At 53.8% G+C, this 26,523-nt stretch overlaps 1 protein-coding gene across 1 annotated transcript in view; it reads right to left on the reverse strand.

Annotated features, from left to right (window-relative positions):
- Window positions 1-1,637: 1,637 nt before the first annotated feature.
- KLHL29 (kelch like family member 29) overlaps window positions 1,638-26,523 on the reverse strand; it is a 306,684-nt gene continuing 281,798 nt past the window's right edge. The window contains exons 6-14 of the mRNA XM_058551720.1: window positions 25,188-25,326; window positions 15,890-16,092; window positions 14,310-14,569; window positions 11,547-11,745; window positions 11,229-11,411; window positions 10,843-11,023; window positions 5,484-5,677; window positions 4,975-5,119; window positions 1,638-2,877 (exon numbers count right to left, since the gene is read on the reverse strand). Coding sequence (XP_058407703.1) covers window positions 2,694-2,877; window positions 4,975-5,119; window positions 5,484-5,677; window positions 10,843-11,023; window positions 11,229-11,411; window positions 11,547-11,745; window positions 14,310-14,569; window positions 15,890-16,092; window positions 25,188-25,326 — 1,688 coding nt within the window. The 3' untranslated portion in view covers window positions 1,638-2,693. The remainder of the gene's footprint in view (window positions 2,878-4,974; window positions 5,120-5,483; window positions 5,678-10,842; window positions 11,024-11,228; window positions 11,412-11,546; window positions 11,746-14,309; window positions 14,570-15,889; window positions 16,093-25,187; window positions 25,327-26,523) is intronic.

Consider the following 26,523-nt stretch of genomic DNA (forward strand, 5'->3'; position numbering starts at 1 on the left):
TGGGGAGATTTGGGGATTAAGGGTTGTGAGGCTCTTCACATGGATGACATGCTGCTAAATCTACCTTCTCCTTTTAATCTGTTAAATCTAAACTTCTTTCCCTGCCAGAGAGTGGGCGATCCTATCTGGTGTTCTACATTTTCACCCTGGGCAGCCTTGCGCGTGTATTCTTAGCAGAGCAGTTGGTCTATATGACGGGTTGGAGAACAGCCTCAGGTGTGACTGAAGAAGACAGGAAGCCACCCTGCCTGGGTTTTAGGATAGAAATCACACCCTGTTATCCTCCTGTGTGGTTCTCTTCTCAAGCTGATAAATTGCAGTTGCCATGTGGCTTTGGCACAGTCCCTAAAAAGGGGTCCTAGGCACAGGAGTTAGACCAGTGGGAAGCTAACTCTGAAGCTGTCAGTTGCACAAATGTAAGCAGAAGAGCACTTATGAATGAAGGAAGATCCTCAGAGTCAATTCCAAGTTTGCAAGTCCCTTTCAACTTTGACCTTTAATTGCCCTTTATTCGTGGTTTCCTTTTCAGCTGTATACCTCCCTTGCTAAGGAGGCCTACCCTTTCTAGTCATCGAGATCTGCATTCAAGTCTACAATAGAGCCCAGTCAGCTGATGTGTGGGAGGAAGAGCAGGCTTACATGGGCTTTCTCATCGCTGTGGCAAGGAGGGCATTGGTGGCACACAAAGACATTCCATTGGCTTCCGAGTCTAGATCTATAAATATATTTATTATAATATAACAAGAACTTAACAATAAACATATACTATGTACAATACCATTACAGAGAACCCTGTTTTCTATCATTCACAGAAATAGCCAGTTTTGCTCCAGTGTGACAGATGAGGAGAGGAACGGAATTTCAACGTCATCTGGGTTGAGTCTTGCTGATCACTAACACCTCCTTTGGAGGCAGACGCACACCAACGCTAACACCAGCCCTGCCCCGGGCAGTTAGAAATTTGTGCTCCAGTCCTTGGGTTCACACTTGCACCCTGTTTGACATAAATACTTTAAATGACATACAATGTATGTAGTTTTGTGCTTATTACTTTTTAAAAGAATAAATAATATTAAAAACTGCATAACGAAGCTCGGTATCTTGTCCAAGTGGGAGCCACACTTGTAGTGCTAGAAGTTGATGCCTGACATGAGAGTTGGAATTTTGTGTCATCAAATACTGAAAGATGGAAAGCGGGTCCTGTCTTTTTCTCCTTATAAATGGTTTTTCTCATGAAATGGCGGCAAGTTGACTTCCCGGATATAAAAATGGTAAATGTGTATTTGGTACCAACTTCAACTAAACAGCGCAGTGGCGGCGGCATTCTTCTTGCCCTGGAATGGAAACTGATCACCGCGTGAGGTCTGAGGGTCTGAGGACTAGCAGGAAGGCCTTGCTCTTTTGGGCCACGACGTGACCTCGCTCCTGGCTTCCCTTTCTCAGGTTAATATGCTACAAGAAGAGCGATTCTGCTCGTGCCCCTCAGGCCTTGGCTGTCATGGCTAATCTACGAAGGCTGTCCCCATCCTGAGAGCTCTTGTGGCAGGTGCCTGAATATATAGCTATAAATATCAAAAATAGTCTCCTGTGCTTTGTAGACATTTATTCTCCCTCCCTCCCTCCTTCCCTCCCCACCCGGCCTGGGTCCTCAGCTTTACCTCATGGAGGGAGCTGGACTGGTGTCACAAGCCAGAACTGGTTTCCTTCTAGAACAGCATTTCGGTGACAATGCCTCCACGAGGCACAGCTTTTATGGGGCCGTCTGGGAGTGACTTTTTCTAAAAATAAAACGGGGGCATTTACCCCGCCAGGAGAGATCCTCTATTCTGCACATAGAAAAATTAGAGCAAATGCCCCACTCTGGCACTACCAACCAAGAGCTTTGGGAATTCCTGCATTACCCCTCTCGTGGCCTCCTCCTCTCAGTTTTTAAAAATAGCCTTTTGTTTATCAAGAAAATGCCTTGGAAATCTAAATAATTCATATTGGATAAGAGAAAGCTAGCACAATCACCTTGTCCTTCTCCAGCAAAGACCTGGTAGCAAAGCCTGTGAAGGACGGACGGCGCTCCCAGCTGTGCTCCCCTGCCCCTGCAGCACCGCTCCGGCCACATCTGGCTCTGCACGGGTGGCTGGATTTCTCTTCGGCCCCGAGGGGACCAGCAGCCTCCTAGGCCTCGTGCCGCACAGTACTGTCCCTTGTTTTCTCTTGGCCACTGAAAGTGTAGACTGGTTAAAAACAAAAGTAGGAATCAAAGTGATAAGGACACTTTGATCTTATTCCAAGAGAGCCTGATGCCTAATATTGTCAGAGGATAACTGATCTATGGTGTTTAGGGATCAAGCTTGCTCTGCAGGAAGGAAAAAACAGCTTCTCTTTCCCAGTTGAAAAATATGCGAAACTCTATTGCACCGGGCAGAGTGAGCGCCTCCGTTCAGAGCAAGAGCAGGAGCCCAAGACCCGGCTCACCCGGGTGGTCGTGGTTCCTGCGGCTCGGAGCGCTTGCCCCTGATTCCCCCAAAGGCGAGGATGATTTCTACATTCACTGTAGAGAGTATTCCAAATGTTTAGCGCAGTGAGTTCCTTGATTGTGTTTGCCGGCCTCTTATTGGTGTTGCTGAAAATCGATCACTGTGAGTAGCGTTTGCCTCACCAGACTTGTCCACAGTCTTGTCGTGGGCTTCCCGCTGATGTCAGCCGCTTTGAATATATTTCTTTATCACGACACAGCCGTGTCTGAACACAGGGCAGGGCATGTGGGGTAGGAGGGTCCACGTGTTGGTTGCGGGCTCATAGGCTTCCATGTTGCCCAGGGCAGGCCCCTCACTGCTGACAATGCCTCCGGTTGCGTAGATCTTGCCATCGAGCACCACAGCACTGTCAGGAAAAGCGGCAAGAGAATTAGCCCTTTAACTTCTGCCTCGGACCTGGGGTAGAGTCTCAATACCCTGTCTTGTTGCAGGCTGCCTCTCCCCTTTTGCAAAAGTCATGTGGGATCTCACTGCTCTTCTTTGCCCTCTGGTCCAAGTTGGTATAAGAAAAACGCCTTTCCTCCAGGGCCAGTCAGGATGCCATGCTATACTACTCTCCAGGCTGCAGGTGGCACTTACTTACGTACACCGGGCGTCTCAGGACCTGCCGGAATGACTGAAGATGCCTGGGAGATGAGCAGCCTCTGTGTACAGGTGCTTGGCTCAGTTCAGAGTCTCTACTGAGCATCTTTCTGGAATTGGCCACCAACACCAACACCAGAGCCTTCCTACAGCTCAGATCAAGTTGGGAAAACGACTCACTAGAATTACAGCAGACAGGATGAGAAGGAGCTGAGTCATAACTGGCAGCGGCCACTTGACTGGGCATTTCACCCTTACCAAGATGTTTTGAGTTGGAGCTTCCTGCTGTGATTCCTTAACACATGTGACCTGGTGCTACTGCCTGCCCATGACTGCAAGGGCCCGGCGTGCTCTCTGCAGGGCTACCACAGCGGCCCTGGGATGCCTTCCCCGTGCTACACTCACTGCTTGGTCCTGTGGTCTCAGTGAGCTCTTCCTGTCCTGAGAGCTCGCATCCTGCTCCCGTCTGCACTCACTCCCTCACCGCACTTCAGCTACCCCATCACACAGACGCTAGAGCCACGTGTCTAGTCCTGATTCCCCCCTCATTTCCGCTAATGGCCATTTCTTCTCGGCTATCTCCTGAAGTTGAACAGATACCCTTTCAGAGGCTCCACCATTTCTGAAATTCTGAACCTCAAGCAGAACATGTCAGTCTAGACTTTTTACCAGACACTGAAGCTTCCAGCCTACTCTCTTATAGCCATCTGGGCCCCTCATATTTCTCCCTTTGTGGCCTATCTTTTCTCTGCTTTTCTCACAAGACCCAGCTTAAATCTCCCCTCAGGCAGAAGTCTTTCCACACCCACTTTTAGTCTCAGGTGAGCCGGGGGAGTCCTCCCCACAGCAGTGTTCAAACTCCAGTTGTCATCTCTATCAGTGGACAGTAGTCAGATTTGCCCTGCACACTGCCACCATTTAGAGTGTGTGACATGAAAGTAAAGCTCGAGAAGTGTGGAATCTTCTTGCCAACAGGAACTTAGTTTCTAGTCCAACTGCCTGTTTCACAGAAAGAACTTCCCCAGAGAGGGGAAGTTATTTGCCCAAGGTCACATGACATGTTAGTAGTAGGTTACAGCTTTTCTAGCTTTGCCACACAAACAGTGGGCACTCAATAAGTGCTTCACGCTGTTCACATACTGAGGATTCCGTGATTACCTCTGCATGGACAGGAAATGCTGAAAATGGGGTTCTGGGGCTCCTTTTTATTCCTTGTTCCTCTTAGTCCAGGAAAGGATGGGGCTAGAAGAGCAGGGTCTGTGCCTCACTGCCCAGAACAGTTAATTTTTCTGGGCCACAGGGCCCCGCAGACTGGAACCAAGCCACACTCTGACCACCGCCTCTCTGTCCTGTGAGGGCTGGTCCATGTGTCTTTGCCCAGTCAGCTTGGAGACTCCAGGGCAGCTGTGCCGGTGCCGCTGGCTGGGTCCAGCTCCTAAGGGCCGTCAGAGCATTCCCCAAGAAGCCACTTGTCCCATGTAGGAAGGCACACAGCACTGGCCTGGCGCTGTCTCCCGTCTGTGATGGAGCAGGCGGTCCTGGGGGACAGGCGACCTCACAGCACTACCCTCACCTCTTGCTGAGAGAAGGTGTGGCCTCAAAGGACCTGAGGGTGATGCCTCTAGGAAACCCTTCATTTCTGGCTTTGAGATGGGTCAGCCCCAGCTGCAGGGCTGGGCTTCTGGGTTAGGGGCCGCCCTTGGGCACTTTCCATTTTGCCCTGGCACTAACACGCATACCTGCATGGGGGGCGCACGCTGCTCTGGGCCTTGAGGTTGCTTTGGTCATTGAATGGGGGCCAATCACTGTGCTCAAACCCCTCCTGTTGTCCTTCCCCCCCGAAGTACCATGGCCCCCTCACCTGCAGAACTGGCGAGAGTGATTCATGTTCGGGCCCGCCTTGATGTTCCCTTTTTCAGGGTCGTAGATGGTAGTGGCTCTGGCATAAGCGCCGCCCAGGATGAAAACAAAGCCGTTGAGGGTGACGGCGGGAGCGTACTTGTTGTCTGTGGGGAGAGCAGGGCAGGCCGGTCAGAGCATCTCTTCTTGGCCTTCCCTCCCCTCTTGAAATTCCCAGTAGGCCCTCGAGAGGAAGGGAGGGGAAAGACCTCCAACGTCACTGGTTAGCCTGAGGACAGGTCTTGGGGCCAGGAGGCACCTGGAGCACAGACTAGCTTGCCCTTTGTCCAGGAGTGGGATCTGCAGCTGTACCTGCGCTGGGGGTTCGCCTCCCCCTCCTGCCCCCCAACCTTGAGTCTGCAGAACCATTGGGCTTAGCCGGCCCTCTAGGCTTAGGATCTTGAGATGGAATAAAACAATGAGGAGAGGATGCTGCACTGGCCCCGGGCTGAGGAGACAGCTGGTTCTCACCAATCATCGGCGACTCGATGAAGCTCCAGGTGTTGGTCTGTGGAACGTAAGACTGGAGGACGCCCGCGGCTCGGCCAGCCTCATTCACGCCCCCAAACACATAGATCTTGCCCCCACACACCGTGGCTGCTGCGGAGTGCACTGCCTTGGGCAGAGGGGCCACTGCCTCCCACTGGTTGGTGATGGTGTCGTACCTGTTGAGATGGGAGAAAAAGAGACCAGGGTCCAAGATGGGCCTCGTGCAGGGCAGGGGCCTCAACCAAGGCAGCAGACGTTGGGGGAGCACCATCATCTGTTCCTGCCCTTGGCAGCCAGAGATCATACAGCCGGGGGACTTGGGATGAGTCACTCAAGGCCACCTAGGATCTGGCCCAAAGTAGCTCTCTCAGCCTTCCTCCTGAACCTTAGTGGGGCTCTCTGCCTGTCACAACCTCTGTGCAGATTCTTGTCTCCACTTCTTTGCTCACACAGAGCTCCCCAGCTTCTGGGGCCTCTCCATCCAGCTCAACCCTACCCTTTCATTCAGCAGTCCTGCACTGCACATCTCCCGTATACCCAGGCTCTGGGCTGGAAACTGGGGAAATAGTGGCTTGGACCAAGGACCAGAGTATGAGGAAGTGGGAACAGAAGGAGAGGTCAACCAACGGAGTTCAGTCATTAACTGAAGTTGTAGTTAAGAGAGATAGAGTTGCCTAGGATGACTCAGGGTCTCTGGCTTGGGAAACTGGACGGAGGGGGCACTACTCATGGGACAGGGAATTGAGGTTTGGGGAATCTGGGGGAGAATGATGATTTCAGTTTCATTCATGGGGCGTTTAAAGTATCTGTGGGTAACAATTGGGGATATGCAGCAGGCAGCTGGATGTATGGGTCTGGATTCAATCTTCAGCTTTGGGATCATGGGCACCTAGATGGAAACTGAAGGGGAGGGGTTCACAAGGGAGAGTGTATGGGCCAGGATAAGGCTGAGGATACACTCTGGGGAAATGCTGGTCTTTAAGAGGGGAGCTGAGAGGAGTCCTGAGAGGAGCGACAGTGTTCCTGAAGGCAAAGCTCCAAGCGTGGAGGATGAGACGAGAGGCCAAGCAGTCTCAGACAGGTCACTGGTGGTCTCGTCAAGGGCACTGTCCATGGAATGGGAGAGGTGGAGCTACTCGTGTGTCAGGGAGCGAATGGGAAGCGAGGCAGTGGAGATGGCTGGTGGAGACTTCTCTTGAACAAAACTTAGCTGGGAAGAGAGGCAGAAAAGGTGGGACCTAGAAAGGACTATGGAGCTAAGAGAGGGTTTTTTTCTGTGGTATGCTGACAAGTGTTTAAAAACCAGCTCTCCGGGGGAAAACGTCCTGGTAAGTAGCATTTTCTGATTTCTGTGATGTAAGTTGTCTCACCATGGCTGATTTCAAGCCACCCACGGGACATGACTGAATGCGGAGTTGGGAAGAGATGTGCAGCAGCACTCCGTTATACAGAATCTCCACCATACCGAGATCAGTAGACGTGTATCACCTCCAGAGCATAGACAGCAGTAACAGATAGTAAAAAATTAGGGAACGATAACTTTTGAGTATGGATTACCTTTGTCTTTAGTATAATTTAATTCTAAGTTTATATGATTTAATTTTTAATAATACCTGTAGCTAACAACTGGCTTGCAGAGTTCCTGAAAATTTAACAAGAGGCTCTCATGAGCCAGTATGAACCAGCTCCAGCACACCACGGGTTTTGTTCTAATTTTAGGGGGAAAGGTTTAATTGTGTTTACACGCCCATAGGAAGGAGCCCAACCGCGTAAGGAGAGATTAAATATATATGAAAGAGAGGGGAGACCTGATGACGGGAGGCTCCTGGTAGGTGGATGCAAATTGGATCCAGAGTGGGGAGGGAAGCAGTGTCCATTTGGCCATGAGAGAGGAAGGCAAGGATGGCATGAGTGTATGTACATATGCAGGAGTGACGGCAGGAAGATGAGAGGGTTCTTGATTGATGGCTCCATTTTCTCTGTGAAGCAGGAGTCAGAATTGGCTAAAGTATTAGCGTTTATGGGGTGAGAGCCTTGAGGAGAGAGGTGAAGATGAGAAACACGTTCTTTTGAGACTGGGAGAAATTGCTGAGAAGGGAAATAGAAAGATGCCCTGCAGCGTTAAGGACCAAGTGGAGGTTGGAGGAGTCAGTCTGTAGTGGGGCCAATCCACGAGATGGTGGGATTTTCTCTACCAGCATTCAGCCCATGGGGGTAGGCGTGGAAAAGGTAGAGAGTTGGACTGAACAGGATTAAACTGGTCTGCTGCACATGTAGTGTGGGACAAAGTGGCAAAGCAAGAGGATGCAGAAGTGACGGAACATGAGTTCCAGATGAGACAGGGAAGAAAGCGAGAACAGGAAGCAGCTGACGCAAGAGTAGAATTGGGATTAAGTAGACTGGCTGAGGAACTGGGATCTTTGTGGTCTTTCTTCCTAGGTCAGCTTGGATCTCAGTGTTCAGCATCTCTGTCAATTGTCCTTAGAGGGCTGCCCTCACAGGCACTCACTCTGGAGCTTCCATGCGGTGGCCCATCTACCGCTCACCACATTGTTCACCCCTCTGTCATGTGTTCTGGACCAAGGTGGGGCCTCTGTTGTGGGCTTGCTGCACCACCACACCTTTCCTGGGAAGCACACTGGGCCCACTTTTCCCTGTGACCCTGCTTGGGGCACAAGCCATAAAGGTCACAGTTCAGTGACCCAGGACGATGGCCCCTTTTAGCTGGCGTGCCCCTGGCTCCAAGACGGGGATGACGAGACGGCTGTGAGACATCCAGCTCTGTGCTTGCGAAGACTTGGGATCTGAGAAGAGGCCGAAGTACTTTAAAGAGCAGCAGGGGCTGAGTCAATTAAGCCCCAGACGAATGATATGTGGCTAATAGGCGATGGAGTTAGTGTCTTTTTGGACAGTGTCAGAAGTTCAGATATCTGTTTTTTAAGCCAATATGGCAGAGATCCAAAGAGCTCCTGCAGAAGGAGCTGGGAGACAGTGGAAGATTATGTGGCTGTTAATCTTCAGGCTTTCGATATAATGGCACATTCCACCAAATGTGAATTTCCCGAGAGCTTGTTATTCCAGGTGGCTGATTGCCAAGCCACAAGCCCTCAGTCAGCTCAATCTGTCAGCTTCCTGCTTGGGAAGGATATGCTAATGAGATGCAAATGACCCCACGGAGTGAGGCGCTCCACTATCATTTATCCAGTAACCACAGCCACTGCAATATATTGCCATAAAGTATTAGACCCAGTTATTTATATAATGATATAATACAGGTTTGTCTATTGCACTGTTGTTTTAATCTATAATTATATAATCTTGCTCTATTCCTGTAATACAGTAATGTAATATAATTATAACGTACATATATCTCATTCATTATCAATATAAGAGCAATTTGTACCATTAGTGCTTCCTGGGGAACAAAGCACCCTCGTGTCTGTCCCCATTACCTTGACTTTCCTGTCACCCTGAATTCTCATCATTGCCACCATGTGGCACAGAAATTGACTTGCCCAAAGGGGCTCCAGCTATGTTCCTTGGGAAGCAGTGGGCATCCTTTCCTCCTGTACCTTCCACCCAACTTGCATGTACACCACCCAGGGGTCTTCAAGTCTGTGTCCTTTCCCTACAAGGACAGCTGACAGATCCCAGAGGGCCGAGGAAGGGGTGGGGGCACCCTGTTCTCCATCTATTGGGATTCTCAGGGAAGGCCAGTACAGGCTGCTCCTGGGCCTTGGAGAACTGCTTCCGGGCCCAAGGGGAGCAGAGCTTGTCCCCATCTTGGTGCATTTGATCCTTGAACAAATTCCCGTCTTTATCAACAAGTGTAAGTTTGCAAAATGAGTAATCAGCATCTTAGGAGATTAAAAATAGCTGACAAAAGCAAGACGGGATGACAGATCTGGCTCAGTTTACTCCTACAGAGAAAAGGTCTCCCTTTTCATGTGTTTACTGTTGGATGACAAATGACTGGAAGCTGGTGCTTCCGGATGGCTTGGGGTGTGATGGCCGTGCAGTGGGTCCCACTGAAGGCTGTCAGCATCAGGGCTGACCCAGGTTCAACAGCAGTATTAAGATCTTCATAATCACATGGGATTCCCCATTATCTTCAAATCAATATGACAATTAAACGTTGTTACTGAGCCACCTCTGGGCTCCATGTGGGGGAGTTAAAAGCCCACAGTGAACATCCAGAGCCTGTCTCACTCTGAAACCATCTCCGCCGTAACATTTGTCAAGTGTCCAATTAGCCACCAAGGGAAAAATACAAATTGAGGGCTACGTGTGGCTCCACAGGCAAGAAGCTGTCACAAGGGAAGATGTGCTGTCTGTGACAGCTGATGATGTGGGCAGGGTGATGGGCCAGGGTGCGGGAAGAACGTGGAACAAGGGCTCCGGGGATCTTAGCTGTGACCTCTTGGGTTGGAACTTGGGGCCAACTCAGTCTAATGTGTCACTGTCTGGGGCACCAGTTTCTCCAAAAGCAGGACTGCACCGAAGCCTCTCCCATTCTGCTGCTGACTCAGGAAGCTTCCTGAGCTCTTTGTGCAGCTTCTCCTGTGTCTGTTCTGTGCAAGAACCATCTCCTTGGCTCAAAGGGAAGACAGTATTTCCACCCAGAGAAGCGCCCACCTCCAGCCTATGCCTCGCCTGCCTACGCCTGATCCCTACACCACATGCGGCCAGTTTTAAAGGGCCTCGGTGAGGAAGCCAGCCTGGGACTTCCAGCAGAGGGCAGGCTTACACTCATGGTTCTCAGGCCTGTTGGCTTAAATTGTCTTCTGGAGAATTCTAGCGAGTTGGCCAGACCTGTGTGCAGTGACCCTTCCCTGTGTTATGAGCCGATTTCCTGGGACGCGTGGGATGGAGGGAGGAAGGGAGGTCCCCAGTGTGTAACCCCCGCCCTTGGCAGGGACATGGAGGCACAGTCACCAGCACTGCACACATTTGGGCCGTTGGTTCCAGCTTTGCCCTGCATTCCAGCAAGGCTCTGGGCTGGTGCCTCCAGTCCCGTTAAGTTCCCTAACTGCCTAGTCAGGCCAGCCCAGCCCATCCTGTGTCCATCCAGGATTGGGTCTTGTGCCTCCAGCTTGTCTGAGCCTTGAATGGGACAAGAGTGCGCCATCTCAGTGACGGGGCACTGTCATCCTTCCTGCTTCTACCTCAGCATACCCAGTTCTCCCCTTTTGCTGTGTTTGAAGAGCCGGGAACTATCGTCTTATGAATGTTCAGTCTCTAGTCGATCTAAAATGGGTGTGTGTTGGGGAGGAGGAGTGATGTGATTTTAGCTTTCGGTGACTATCAGAGGATGCCCTTGTCGTGACTGTGGCCTCATTACCTCTCCACGTGGTCCACGTTGCCCGCCACGCCAAGTCCCCCGAGGGTGTAAATCTTCCCATCGTAGACAAGGCTATTATGCCGACAGCGGGGGACCGTCATTCTGGAGACGAGGTTCCAGTTATCGAGCAGGGACATGTAGCACCAGACATCGGCCAGCGTCACCCCTGATTCCATCCCACCTGTAGGCAGTATGGGAGGTCCAGAGAGCAGACAGGGAGTGAGAAAGGGCCCAAGCCATGCAGGACCAGCCCCAGGGTCAGGAGGAGAAGGCTTCACCTGCAAACTAGACTCTTCTGGGCCTTGGCCTTCCTTAGCCCTGGGGTGGGGAGAGGCCCCCTTGGGAAGTCCATGCCCCATCTCCAACCCATCCCTGAGGGGCCTCACCTGAGAGGTAGATGTTGTCCCCAGCACTCACTACGCTGAAGAACTCTCGGTCATAGAAAGGCAGTGAGGCCAGGGGGTACCACTTGTTGTTCTGTGGGTTCCAGCAGGTGACAGCCACCAGTGAGCGCTGGGTCATCCCCACCATCTGACGGCCCCCAACCAAAACGATGACCTCGGCCACACCTGCAGGGACACAGATGGGCACCCATGGGACACACCCCGACAGTGCCAGCATCTGAGCCTGGGGCCTCTCTGAGAGACCACCCAGAGTCGGGCTGAACCCACGGCACCTGCGTCTGGGGGGTCGTCCCTCCATACCTGCTGAGAGGCGGGGCCGGGTTCGGGGCGTCTGCATCTCCTGGCGGGCGTGAGGCAGCATGTGGTAGCGTTTGGCCTCGTTGACCAGGTCCCGACATGCTTCTGACGACTTGATCAGCTCCTCGTTGTCCACCACGTTGAGCAGGTAGCTGGGGTGGATGAAGGGGAGGCGGACCACTGCCAGGAGCTCTGCTGCATACTGCAGGATCAAGGAGACACGAAGCCTTCCTAGTTACACAGATGGCGCCACCTCTTGTGAGTCGTATTGAGAAGAAAGGAGAGGTGTCGTACTGTGCAAAATGGATAATTCTAGTCTGTATTTGGCTTGGGAGTGTAGACACTCTGCTCACGCCAGCCTAGACAGAGGTGTGGGAGCCGCCATCAGCTAGAGGTGAGGAGAGGAAGGAAGCGGGAGGTCTGGCACGCTGCAGCTGATCCTGGGGTGGACCATCCATTTGTCTCTTCATTTGTCACCTTGTTCCTGCCTCCACCCATGTCAAGGGCCTCTGCTTCACACCAGGCTGCAGGGGGACTGTAATGAGGATCCTGATCCTTGGAGAGGTGTGCCTGGGGCAGGAACTCAGGAACAGGTGGGAGGGCCCAGGAAAGCTGATGGTGATCATCAAGCTTGCAAGTCACAACCGTCAGAACCTGTGTCTCCCCCATGCCAAGAATCCCATTTAGTGACATTCCATTGCCTCAAACTGGCACCTGGACCCTCTCACCTGCATTGAAGGCTTTTTGTGGACTGACTTGAATCCCACCTCCTATTGGCAAACTCTTGCTTATCCCTCTAGTTTCATCCAACAAATAACTGGTGACCTCTCTGTGCCACGCAGTAAGCTCATTATTGAGGGTGCAAAGACCAGTAAGACCCAGTCTCTGACTTCCAGGTGCACCAGTTTAATGGTGGGGGGAGTGGAAGATCCGTTACATAAAAGGCACTAGTGGGACCCAAGGGAAGAGTCTAGTTAGAGGTTGTGGGGGATGCAGGATAGGAGGTTCTTGGAGTAGATGCCAACTGCGCTGGGTGTGGAAGGATGGCAGACTTCTCCAGGCCTGAGGTGGAGAGGAGGGAGGACGTTCAAAGCACATGCAGAGACATCGAAGTGTGAAAGAGAAAGGTGCAATTTGGGGAATTCTACGGAGTTTATTCTTGTTGGGTGCAGAAAGTTTTTGTTGGTGGGGAGTGTGGTGGACAGGGAGAAATGAGACTGGAGAGGCAGTGAAGGCCAGCACCTGACTGGCCACATGCCTTGCTCACCAAGGATTGTGCAGTTTTTCCTGCAGGGTGGATGGGGGAACTCATGAGGGGTTTTACACAGAGAAATTACACGATCAAATGTGCTCTTTAGGAAGACTACTTGGGCTGCAGGGTGGGAATGAACTTGGAGAGAGGAAGACAGAAGACAGGGAACCACTCAGGAGCTGACTGCAGCAATCCTGGGAAGGTTAGGGGGCCTGAGTGGGGAGAGAGAGAAGCCGACCCTCTTAGGAGGGAGTAAGGAGGCAGAAGTGACAGCAGCGTGTAGCCAAATGGAGGTGGAAGGTGTGGGAGGAATCTAGGTTTCTGTCTTGGGTGACGGGCAGAACTGAAATAAGGAACACAAGAGGAGGTATAGATTTTGGGGTTTATGAATTAGAGGCACTTGGGGGACATCTGGCTGGAGGTGTCCAGTAGACAATCAAAATAGAGGTCTGGGCTGGAGACATAGATTTGGGAGTTGGAGTGGATTGTCTTCCTTCCTCTGGAAATGAATCTTGCCCCTTCCCCACCTGCTCAGTGAGAGGTGGCTCAGTGCCTGGGTCAGGGCAGAGAGCCATCTCTGCATCCTGCGTCCACCATTGGATCCACCATTGGACCCACTGTCAGTGCTATCGATCTCAGCACCTGGCCCATCTCTCCCTCCCTTGCCCCTCTTCTTGCTCCACGTGCCACAAAGTAGACCTTGTCATCCGTCACTCAGCTGCCTCAGCTCGTTTTGGGCTCTGGCCTCCCTGACTCTGCTGCTCCCATTTGCTGCTCCCTGGGTGGACTCTGAGCTCTCAAGAGAGCTACCTGTGCGGCTGCACTGACTCCAGGGGGCTCCTCACACATTAGAACCAAGGCAATTCCGTTCTGAGTGGGGCCTCCAGCCAGTGCTTTCTGGCCCGGAGATCCCGCTGGGGCATGTTTGGTATCTTGTGACTCAGGTGCCCCAACGGGGGACCCTTCCCTCTTTTCCTTCTGCCCTGGATTCTGGCTCTGATTTCTCCAGCTGTCCTCTTGAGGGACTCGTCCTCCCTTCTGTCAGTGCAGGGTATGCAGTGGTTTCCCATCGCCAGGGTGGCTTCCATTTGGTTCATGTGCTCTCCACCCTCTGCATAACCAGAGCATGGGTGGGGCGCCTCCTGCCAGGTGGGAGCTCACCTGAGCCCCAGGGCACCCTGGCTCAGGCACACACTTCTCCCCGCAGGGCCCTGGTGCTGCCCCCAGGCCCTGCGGCCTCTGGGTCAGCTTAGGTCTCCTTTAGGTGGAATGCCAGCCCTTGAGAATCCTCTGGTGGCTGATTTCTCATCTCTCATCCCTCCCTTCTCCTCTCTGCTGCCCATGGGAGCAGTTCCAGTCTCCCTGTGCCCAGGCCTACTGGCTCCCATATGTTCCAACTGCTGGTCAGACCAGGCAGTCCTGCCTTCTCTACCTTCCCTCATCCTTGCTCCGTACGCCATCCCTGCACTGTGCCCCCAACACCGGGAGTAGTGGGGGTGGGGGGCAGGCCCTACCTGCGCACGGGACGCGGGGTCCTTCTTGATCCACTTGATGACGGTCTCATACACTAGCTCCTCGGCCTTGGTGTTGAGGCTGTCATTGGAGATGTAGGCAATGAAGTCATCCTTAGAGATGCTGAGGATCTCCTCCTGGGCTGCCACCTCGGGGAAGATCTGCAGCGCGAAGGCCTTGGCCATGTGGTAGAGCTCGCTGCACTGCATGGCCTCAGCCATGGCCAGCACCCCCAGGCAGTTGCTGGCCGTCAGCTGCTTCTCTGGAAGTAAGAGCACAGGAGCACTGACGGAAGGGCCCTGGAAGGGGTCGTCACCCATTCCCATCACTGTCACTCTGGATCCCTCCCTGAGCCCATGTCCTTGTGACCTGCCTCCAGCAACCAGAGTGCCCACAAGCCCATTGTCTGTGTCCCTGGACTGTAGATCCATTTCCTGGGCTTTCCTCTGCCCTATCTCATGCTGACTCTCCCAGGGCCTCCCTCCTCTCCTGCGGGTCTCAGCAGAAGGACCAAGGCTGTGACTGTGGAGTGTCAGTGCCAGGCTCCTCATTGCCTGTGAATGGAGGAGGCCTGGAGGCAGGGGTCACACTGTAGCTGAGGTCAAGGGTCACATTAAGCCTTATGGTATCTTCCTTAATTGTGACAGGCATGTCTGGGGTCACGAACTCCTGCTTTAAAGTCATTTGAGCAGCAATATCCCTCACATACCCCCCTACCTTCTCCCATGACCTCAGCCTCACCCAACCTGACCTCTAGACCTGGGGTCAGTCTGCCCAGCTCTCCTGAGATCCGACTAATGGTTATTCTAGCTAGAATGTGTCTGGGTCTCAGGAGGCCCATACTTTTATGAGCCTAACTCTGGAACTGTGATTCCTGACCCTTCTAGATTGCTCTGTTTCCCCAGGTCTCATCTCAGACCCCTGGAAGACCTCCCCTGACCTGCTCCCATCCCCAGACTCAGCCCTGAGTTCTCTCTCTCTGCACTCCACACGCAGGCCATGGGCTCTTTGTGACTCTCATCTTTGCCCCTCCCTGTCTCTGCTCTCACTCAAGCTGGGCGGCTCCTAACAGTAAAGTAAGCATGTTCTCTGGGTTGCGGGCCTGCTGGAAGCCCCTGACACTCAGATCCCCGATCTGGGTATCCAAGGGACCATTCACATGTCTAGACCCGTGTGGACATCCAGTGTGGCCCAGGTTATTACATAAGTTAAAGGGAAAACAGTTGGCGACTCCTTTGTTCAGTGTTTAGAGAACAGAGCTGGGAGGCCAGGGCACGGGCTCCCCATGAACGGTCAATGCACACAGCCCTCACGGCCCCACTTGTCCTCACAAAGCTGCCCAGGTCACAGTGCAGCCTCCCCTGCCCACAGAGAAGCGACACAGAGGACCTCTCTGTCCATGCTGGTGAGCAAAGGCCTTTTCATACAGTTATCCAAATTATCATCTTAAAACTGCTTTGTGAAAGCCAGCTCCACCCGGGGCGGTCTGGGCGTACACACAGCCCTTCCCTCCTTACTGTTTCCGAATTTTTCGCACATCTGCACTAGTCCCCCAGGTGACACATGCGCTCTGGGGACTCACCGAGAAAGGACACACAGACTTTGCAGAAGGTGTGGAACTGGAACTTGCTGGCCGCCTCCAGCAGGGTCTTGGCATTGGCCGAGTCGATGACCAGGGAACCGGTGTAGACAAATTCCAGCAGCAGCTCCAGGACATCCGCCTGCAGGTTGGACAGGACGAGCTCCAGCTTCTCCCGGCCGCAAGGGCTGCCGTCTTGCACGGACCTGGGCACAGAGACCAGGGTGTCCTTACCTGCCACCCCACGGCTACAGCGCCGACTCCTCACAGGGCTAGGTCTCCCTGCATGCCTCGGTCTCGCCCTTCCTTTTAGGACTCAAGGGACACGGCAATGACACACCTGAACCTAACCACCTTACATGGGATCTGAAAGAGAAGAGTCTGACCAGAGACGCCCCAAAGAACAGAAAACCCTGCTTATCACTACTCGGCATGTCCATGCAAAAAAAGACGCAAATCAAAAAGCATGAGCTGTGGATGGGGACGAGGACCAGGACTGGCCTCAAAGGGAAACAATACGGTTCAGCCCCGAGCTGGCCCCAGCGTCTCTGCCACACAAGGCTGGCAGGTCCCGGGCTCCAGGGTCCGTCCGTCTCCGATGGGAGAGTCTCCATCGGGAGTGAGGCTCCCAACCGGCTGCGATCACAGCCAATCTGGAGACTTCTGTTGATTGCCCCAAAGACCAAGGGCCCCATCCTGTCCCGGAAACCCGACCCACCCCACCTCTTTCCAAAAACATATTGTTTCCTTTTAGGCATGGAAAGGAAGCCCTTCATGACATTGCTTTGAAACTGAGGACGAGACGAGATAGACGGACAGAATGGTTAGAGCTGGGAGGAGGGGAAGGGGAACAACCAAGGACTTCCGCCACAGACAGCCAGCAGCCATGACCTGGGACCTGGCCCGGGGCGGGGCCCTCTTGCCACATGGAACACGGGGTCAGAGGTCAGAGTGGCCTGCGTGTAGAGTGTGCATCGGGCTTGTGAACTGAGGGGAGCAGGGGAGGGACACAAATATATAAATATGCTTATATCTGGTGTCTACAGAAATACAAAACCATTGCAAAGGCTCCTAAGGCCTGGCAGCTGCGCCCTAAAGCTGGACCTGGAAGGAAACAGACAAGATGAAGCAAAAATAACACCAATATAGAAGTGACCAGGAGGAAAAACACCCAGAGTGTTAAGAGTCAGGAGACAGGTTTCTCAGAGGTGATCAGCTTGGCACTCTGTCTTGGCTGATCTGACCAGTCCAGCTTCTTGCACTGAGCCTGGTCCTGCCTGGGGCTGGGTTCAGCCACGTGGCTGGGAAATGACCTCTGCATTCCCCTTACTCCTGAGGAGCCCTGGGGCCAAGACTCCCGTGGCTGGTCCCTTGGGTGCACCTGTGGCTGGCAGTAGGGGTGTGGAGGCGTCCTGTAAGTGAGCAGGCTGGCCCCAGAGACAGGGTGACTCCTGTGTGGGCAGGGAGCCAGGGGACCTGAGTTCCCTGGCTCTGCCACTGACAGGCAGGCAGCCTTGACCTCTCTGGCCCTCGGGCTCCTCTTCTGCAAAACAAGAGGATTGATCTGGATGAGGTCTAAAGTCCCATAGAGAGTTTATATGACAGAGGCTAGAAAATGCCCTTCCCAGGAGACTCTTCTCTACACAACAGTACCTGAAATGCCACCGTTAGAGCAACATTCCCTCAGGTTAGGCACTGGCCTCCCAGGGCCTTTAAGACACAAATAGGACGAGGCAGAGAACAAGAGAGGCTGCGATCCTGCTGCCTGAGCAAGGGTGTAGGACCCCCCTCCCGGGGTTCTGTGCTGGGTCCTACCCATAGAATGGCTCATCCAACGGGGGTCTGAAGGGGCATCCTGCCTCCAAGCCCTGGGCAGGCCCAGAAAGCTGAGAGGGAAAGGTGCTGGCTAAACAGGGGGTCTGAGCAGAGCCCGCCCCAACCCACAGACATATACAGTATGTGTGACTTTTAAAGTGATGTAACATACCTAGTCCTCTGCTGTTGGGGTGGATTTCCACGCTTGGGTGGCTTTGTTAAGTATAAAAATAGTTTATTATGTGATCACTTGAAGTCATAGAAGTTCTGAACACCTCAGGCCTCGGGACATCTGGTCAACTCCTTCTCCATGCCTGTGCTACCTCCGCCTTCATTCCTATCTGCCATGTCTGGCCCTTCCTCCTCACATCCTTCGTGCTCTGTGGAGGTCACGCTGGGCCTGGGCAGGCCTGATGGGGCCAAAGTGGGGCTGCTCACCTTCTCTTAAGGCCCCCAGTCACTGCTGCCCACCCTCTGGCCAGACTTCCTGAATACACTTGTCCTCAACAGATGAGCTCAAACTCAGTGACGAGCTGAGGTGGGACTTCAGGACGCACACACACACACACACACACACACACACACAAACACACGCATACTTGCATGCACACACTGAAATGCATGTGACATGTGAACCATGGCATCACCCAGTGAGGAGGGGTGTTGGGCAGATGGAAGGCCAGTGGAGCCCACGGCCCTGAATGATGGGTCTGATGGGACCAGCGTGGCTGCTCTTGTGGGGAGATGCTTGTCTTGCTCAGAGTCTGAGCCACGGAGTGGGTCCTGGGGACAAGGAGGTGCCTGCATGGCTGAGGAGCGCAGGGATTGCATGGAAGCACACATGATATCATCCATTGCAGGTGCTGTCTGGGGTTGGAGAGGACCACTGTCCCTATGATGCATGGTTGTGGCTCTGCTCCTCCAGGCTCCCTGTGGGGGTCATCTGTGGAGAGGAGGGGGCCATTGGCAAAGGATCTTCAAGGAGTGGCTGGAGGCCCCTGGGGCCAGATGCCAGATGATGTGAGCTGAACGACCATTCCACTCGGCCACAGAGGATACTCGGGAACATGACGGAGGCTTTGTCAGGCAGCTGAGTTCAAGATCTGGAGGAGGTGAGGCCCGACGGTGAGGCCTCCTGCAGCTCACCTGTGCACACATGTGTATTGTCCACACAGGTGTTCGTGAGGCCCAGACAACTGTGGGGGCTGAGGGAGGCCGGCGGCCACACTCCATCCCTGACCATCGGACTGTCCTGGGACTGGACCTCAGTGCTGCTTAGGCCTCTTCCTTCTGAGCAGGGATCCCCTGGGAGGCATCGCCCCCCGATGGGTGGCCCTGGTCACTAATGGGGAGCTGTGCCCTCCACAGATGACCATTCTGTCCCTGTCATAAGCTACCTCTTGGGGTCCGAGTGTCCTGTTCCACTCAGCTCCATGGAGTATGTGGGGAGCTGTTGGGCAATCAAGGTCACGACATGACCTTGGAGGGAGGTGGAGCAGTGTAGGAAGTGGCAGCAATAACCTTGTCAGGTTGGAGCTATGAACCTGACACTTGGGGGTGGGACCCTGGGAGTGAGGGGCAGGCTGGTGCTGTCCAGCCCATAGACGGCCCACAGGTTCTGCCAGAAGACTAACACTTCCTGGGGTCACCTTCTCCCAAGGTGGGATGTGGCCTGGGGAGAGCCCAGGGTGCGGGACACAGCCTCTGCTTGGCAGGCTTTGGTTTGTGGATGTATCAGGAATGCCTAGTCCCCAATCTTAGAATGTCTGAGATCCCACCGTTAGCAATCCACTCACCTGGGATAAGACTTGCCCTCCCCAGACTTCAGGACGGAGTCCCTCATCCACCCCTCACACACCTCAGTGATAACGTTTTCACTTTGCAAATTGGATCTGGAATAATCGGAGGGAACTGTGCGGCAGCGGTGGGTGGAGGACAGTCAGGGAGCAGGAAGTGAATGTGGCTGGTACTCTGTTCTGCTCAGGAGGACGGCCCCACCTTCCCATGTGATTTCCACCCTGCCCCATGCATAGGAGCTCAGGCCTCTCATCAGCTCTGGGGCAAAAAGACCGGGCATGCACGGATCTCACTGGGTCCTGGGGACTTTTGCAGCTCAGGCGGGCCCTGACCCACCCATGGCGACTCGGTGATGGGTCTGGTTCATGTCATTCTGCCAGCATTCGAGACGTGTGAATCTCTCCTTTTGTTATCGGGTCTTCTAGCCACCCTCGTGGATTCTACCAAGAAAGGGAGCAGACTGCCACCCACAAACGCCCACCTTCACAGGGAAGGAGGGCAAAGGCGTACAGCTTGACTACTAAAGTCTAAAGGGCTCCCCTCTGTCCAGGGCCTGTGCCACACCATTAGGTAGGTCTTTCTATCTTCCCGTCGAGAGGGAGATGGAGTGAGAAGCCTAGAGCCTATACACGGGGCTTGTGAAAATCAACTTGGACAAATCAATTTGTCTATCTGTTGTCATTCAATGTGAAAAGAGAATATAGTTCCTGTATGTTGTTGGCTCCAAAAAGCTTTGTGAGATGAGGGTTTTGGCTGGAAGGTAGAATGCCACGTCTCTGTCCCACGTGGATGAGGGGCAGCTCTCCTCCGGGGCCGGGCATTTTCTTCCACACCCTGACTGGGGAGTGTGTTCAGAAGTGCTGGCAGGGAGGGCGGCATCTCTGCTCTCTCTGAAGAAGAACGGTCAGTCCCCTGTCCTCTCAGGTGGGGCCTGCAGCCCACTCGGCCAGTGAGTGCAGCCAACGCCTCCTGTGGCACCAACCATCCCTGAGAGAGCCTCAGCTCCCAGGGGATAAGTGAGGGGACTTTTCCTCTATGGGCTCAAAAAGCCAGTCCAGGGCAGATCCAGGTGCTGCTCACTGGGGTTGAGGAGTGGCTCTGGACTTGGGAGGCTGCCATCCCAGGACCCCACCAGGTCTAGTCTACTCTACGTGTCCTCCTTCCTTCCCGAAGCCTGGGGCTCAGCCCACTGTCCTCTCCTCCACTCGAGCCTGCTGGGTTTCCCCCTCCAGCCTGGTTGTTATGCAGCACCACCCTTCACATTATCCAAAGACAAAGCCACAGCTCCTTCTCCTGCAGGGTTCCACTCGTGACTGTCACAGGGACTCAGAGCGGGAACAGAGGGATGATGAGGCAGGTGTAGAGTTCTCAGCACAGCCTTTGCTCTGAGCTTCCCGAGAGCCTCCTGTGCTCTTCTCCAAGGCCTCCTCGGCCTCCAGGCCTCACTCCAGAGGACAGGGCCTTCTCCCAGGTATGGGGTTTAGCGCCCGCGGCTTAGGTGCTTGTCTGGGGTGGGGATTTGTCTTCCTTGGACGGACTCCGTGACCAGTTTACAAGTGTTTCTAACAGATACACGTGTGCACGTGTACACACACACACACACACACACGTGCACACAAACTCTGCATCCATTTCCCTTGCATACTTGCCCACATCGTTGGCCCTGAGATCTCACTTTCCTTCCTCACAGACTTTGTGCGCAAATAAAAGCTACACTTTTGCTTTTCTCTGGGTTAGCGAATGAATGGTGAGTGCATGTGCTTTGGACTCAGACCTCAATTTGAATCCCAGATCTGGTTACTGATTACTTAAACTTCTCGGGGCCTCAGTTTCCCCATCTGTAAAATGGGGATACTAAAGGTACCTGCTTCTTGGGGTTGGTGGGAGGATTTCCAGGATGACATCAGACATCCCTACAAGTCTCCTTGTGGGCTGGGTCTTGCCCTCGTCCAAGGAAGAAGACAAGAGCTTGAAACTAAATAAGAGACGATGAAGGGGGAGAAGGGGCTGCAGCCTCACCAAAGGTATGAACACGTATGAAGGAAGAACACGTGGACAAGGGGGTGGATGGCATGGAGCCCGGAGCTGGAGAATGGGGGCTCCGGGCAGGACATCTGCAAGGCCACGGGGCTGATGGGCAGCTGAGCTGAAGGGGAATCAGGCCGCCGGTGAGGAGAGGACGCTCTGAGACCCGGCTCTCCCGCTCATGGTCTGATTGTCATCTTTATGAGACACAAATCTGACCACAACCCCCAGGCTGAACCAAAGCCCTGTGATCCAGCTCCTGCCTCATTCCTTCCACCTTCATCTCGCCTGGGCACTGCAGCAACACCGAGCCACCTGCAGTGCCCTCACCCCTGCTGACCTGCGGCCCCTCTCCTCTGTCTGCAGTGCTTTCCCACCGCCTGCCTGGCCCACTCTCCTTCTTCCTTCAAAACCCACGCCAGGTGCCACCTCCTCCAAGGGCTGTCCCTTTTGAATGCCCCTCCCTCCACTCTGACCCTCTATTCTGCACTCAGCCTGCTTTGCCATCCATACCGCTCGACAGCTTCTCCCCCACCAGCCTGTGGGCTCCCTGAGGACAGAGACCCATCATCTCGTGCAGCGTTTCGCGTGGGAGCTGGCACCCAGGAGCGGCTCCTGCTTGTTTGCTGAGCAAAGAGGAGCGAATGATTTGGTTTTCCCATGTCTGTCCCGTGCCTCAAGCTGAGGGGCTCAGACTGGGGTTGGGCCTGGGTGCTGGGACACTGTCCCCACTGGGGCCGGAGTGGCGAACATGTCACCCGCCGCAGGCTGGAAGTGGGAAGGAGCCCCGCCTGAATCTCTGGGCCTGGGGGTCCTGGGATGGGAGAGGGTGGGTCACCCAGGCCCTCATGAAGGTAAGGACCAGGACACCGTGTCCCACAGATGGTTCCTACTGCCTCTGCTTACGTTAGCACAGCCACCCGAGAGGGAAGGCCCTGCTTTGGGTTCAGTGGGCAGGGCCACACCTCTTCCACTGGGCCATTCCAGCTGCTGTATGCTAAGCTTCCAGGGTCACAGACTCCAGGAGACTGAAAGGACTTGATAACAACATTAGCTGCTCCCTGACCACTAAGAATGTGACATTCTCAAGGATTTTACATGGCCAGAAAGGAAATTATCTTGCTGTAGAGATTCTGCTTTTCTCTCCACAGAAGGAATTTGTTTGCTGTTATTGGCAGAAATGGTGATGTGTGCCCGTGGTTAGGACCAGGGAAGCAAGATTTAAAATGGCTGCAAATTAGTATTGTGATCTTCAACCGCGGGGCGCCTCTGGGCTCTGCTTTGGCTTCCCCTCCTCCCTGAGTGACCCTCCTGTAGCTGAAGACCCACCCTGTCTACCCAGACCTCAGACTTCTCTGGGTTCAGATCCATCCATCTGGCTGCCTACCAGGCATCTCTACTTGAGGGTCCTTCAGGCTGCTAAAACTCGACATGCCAAACGCTCAATTGATCATCTTCCCCCAGCTCTCGCCTGACACTGTCCAAGGATCTGCCTTCCTCCCTGTGACCTCACCCTTCTCATGTCCTGCTGCTTGCACTTGGGAAGCCTCTCCAGGGCTGGCCCTGCCCATCCCTTACCGTCACCCTGGGATGTCAGAGCTGGAAGGAAAACTGGACATCACTTGAACCAACCTCCTGTTTCACAGATGAGAAAACCCGAGGCCTGAGAGAGAGGATGTGACTTGCCTAGGGTCATAGAACAAGTGGCAGAGTCAGGTGTAGAACCCAGATCTCCCAGCTCCCAAGGGAGTACCTTCTCTTCTCCAGTAAGTGCCTCTTATCCCCCGCACCCATCCTTTGAAGGGTCACTGAGGCACATCCTACAGTTCTCCCACCTTCAGGTGGGCATCCCCTCCCCACTGCTTGTGATGGTCCCTCACACACTCAAGACCAAGCTCAGGGCTTAGCCCAGGGGTCAGGGCCTGCCTAGCCATGCCACCACAGCTCACACCCATCTCTGGGAAGCCCATCTTCCCCTCTCCACTGCTTATGACTGTCTCTGTCCCCAACTTTTCATTCCAGGCAACCCATCCCTTCCTTGGAACATTCCTTGCATTCCAGGTAACCTATCCCTCACCTGGAATGTTCTTCCTCCTTCTTTTTGGCCTGACCAAGAAGGCTTCACTACTTTGAGTTCCCACCTAGTGGTGTGCTCTGTTGTGTGCGAGAGTTTGGCTTTACATGAAGGTCTCTGAAGACAGTCAAAAGGCTCTTGTGCTCCTCTTGCCCACATCTTTCTAGCCCAGGGCTGGGCCATCGCTCAGTACCAACCTGCCCCTGCATCCTGCCCCCTCTGTGCTCTCCAGCTGGTCTGGAGCAGGGACCAAGGCCCTAGGATGCCACATCTGCAATCCAGCGGCCAGGTGCTGGTCACTGCCAGTTCCAGAATTTGCCAAGAGTGGCAGCACAAAGACCTCTCTTGGCCTGAAGACACCACTGGACGTGCCCCTTCACCCCAGAGCTCATGCCCCGACCCCTGTGCTCGGACAGAGAGAACCCAAGCACCGGGGCGGGAGGCCCGAGTTGTCCATGAGACTGGAAGTCACAAAGAGCCTGCCCCTTCCTGCATGGCTGGGGCCAGCGTGGCTGGGCGGGGCTCGCACGCCGGGCAGCTCAGCTCGAAGTGAAAGGACACGACGGATTGGAAGGGAGATGCCAGCCAGTGTGCCATCCTGAAACAAAACACAGTCACTCTGGGGTTAGTTGGCAAGTCCAAACACAGCATTGGGAAGCAAGCAGAGGTCCTGTCCTCCCACACTGAGCACAGTCCCGGCTCAGCGTCCGCCCCGGAGAGGCTGCAAGGCAAAATGAGCAGCGGCATTAATCTGCTGATGGGTGAGAGAAACAGGAGCGTTACCCTGGGCTGGCCCCCTCGGCTGCTCTCCCTCACTAAGGAGCTAGAAGGTGGCCCCTGACTTCTTTGCAAGGGTATGAAGCAGACAACTTAAAAAGTCAACATAATGGAAAAAAAAAAAAAAAAGATGCTCATGCACCATTAAGACTCATTCAGGTAGAAATAGCCGGGGCGGAGGGCAGATGGGGAGGGGAGCAAAGGCTGAGAGAGACCGTGTTTAGGACACACTTGGTCTGTGCTCAGACAGCGCTGGTTTAGGCTCAGTGTACAGGTATTGAGACATGCAGCGTGAATGAGGCTTGGGCTACAAGTCTCTTCTCCCCGATTCAGGCTGGGGAAAAGCGGCCCCTTGGGTGCCTTGTGTTCCTCAGCAGGGGACGGTCTGGTCCATGTGCTTTCCTGGCATTAAGTTCACCATCGACAGCAGTGACGATGGTGCCAGGGACCCTGTGCTGGCCCAGTGGGGGCAGTGTGCTGTGGTCCCTTAAAGTGGAGTCCACAGTCCTCAATCTCAGGGAGGGCTTGTGAGCCACTGAGAATGTGGGATCCTCAGGGTGGGGCAGGGGTGTTGTCTACTGCTGGCAGAGGCCCCTGGTGACCAGCAAAGCTGTGTGGGGCGGGCTGGGGGCAGTGGCTGCTCTGAGGCTGTGTGTGAGAGGGCACTTGCGGGGAGGAGGAGGAGGAGAGATGGCTACTGGCTCTGTGACAGGGAGTCACGCTTCAGGAACCTGCAAGAGAGGGGAGGAGAAAAGCGACACAAAAGCGTCCTACAAAGGAACAGACCCGACCACAGCTGGAAGGAAGGCAAACCTTTGAATCAGGTCCTTGAAATACAAGCTGCAGGAAGCTAGAACATTTTGGTGGACTTCAAACTCTCTGCCTTCAACAACAATTTTCAGGTCTGTAAACGCTTTCGCTCTGCGCTGCTGGTTCAATTCCTTCAACATTTCTGCAGAACAGAGAAGACAGACAGGGCCAGGTTCCCATTAAGAGTTTTTTTAAATTAAATTTTTTTCAAGAAGTAGAGAAATAGGAAAATACTTGATACTGTTTCTTGGCAAGACTGGCTCAACACTGACAGTCAAAAGAAGTCACAAACAATGCGAAACAAGCAGCAACTGGGAGGGGCTACATAACCAAAGGAATAACAACTTTCCAAAGCAAAAAAACAAGTACGATAAAAAAAAAAAAATCAAACCCAGAAATTGAAAGGTTGGGGGGAAAGATTCCCATACTGACGATTGGAAACATACAGAATACATTATCACAGACAACTAAAAACCGTCCTATAACTACGGAACGAGTAGTCCAAATGCCAATGAGTGCCGATGTATTGGATACCAAGTAAAGCATGGCATTGTGATGCAAGATGGGCTGGATATGGTCCAAAGGAATAAAAACCACAAAACCTGCAAAAACAGCATCCCTTCCGTTAGACACTCACAGTCATGGCATGGGGCAAGCTTCGCTGGGAGGGCCCGAGAAATGAGGGGTGGAGTGGGGCCCTGGCGAGCACATCCTCCATCTCACACTTCCACGGATGGGGGAAGCAAGCAAGGGAGGGATCTGCCCCTCCTCACCGCCTGGGTCATTCTCTCAGGACTCCCATCCTCGTGTGGGGCTTCAGCATGGGAGAGCCTGGCTTGCAGCCCCAGCAAGTCCCAGGAAGTGGCCTCTGGGGTCTTCCCATCCTGATGCATACCTACCTTCGCGTGGTGTCTTGGCCACCTGGGGCGGGCACAGAGTGTGCGTGCCCCAGGCCTTTGTGCTCCGAAACTGGGGATGTCAGATGCTTCCCCCAGACCCACCTCAAGGCTCAGAAGGGGGAAGGAGGAGAGCCTGCCAGCTACTCTCCTTAATTTATATAAACTCTTTCATTTGCAAAAGTTAGGGCCTTCAGATGACCAAGGCTCCCACCAGCCTCGCCACCCCCTGGACTCCCTAGAGAGAGCCTGCCATTAGCATTGCTGGTAGCTGGACATCAGACGCCCAGATCCTTGGGCTGGATGACGTAGACTGTTGTCAGGCAGAGTTATGTTCTTTGGCAGGTGAATGGGAAAGCCTCCCACCATAACCCCCAAGCCCTTTAGATCTATGTTGAACCCTGGCTGGTGTTCTAGAGTTACCCTCCAGCGTGCCCTGCTCC

This window comes from Diceros bicornis, chromosome 12 (assembly GCF_020826845.1).
Source record: "Diceros bicornis minor isolate mBicDic1 chromosome 12, mDicBic1.mat.cur, whole genome shotgun sequence".
NCBI classification, from domain to species: domain Eukaryota; kingdom Metazoa; phylum Chordata; class Mammalia; order Perissodactyla; family Rhinocerotidae; genus Diceros; species Diceros bicornis.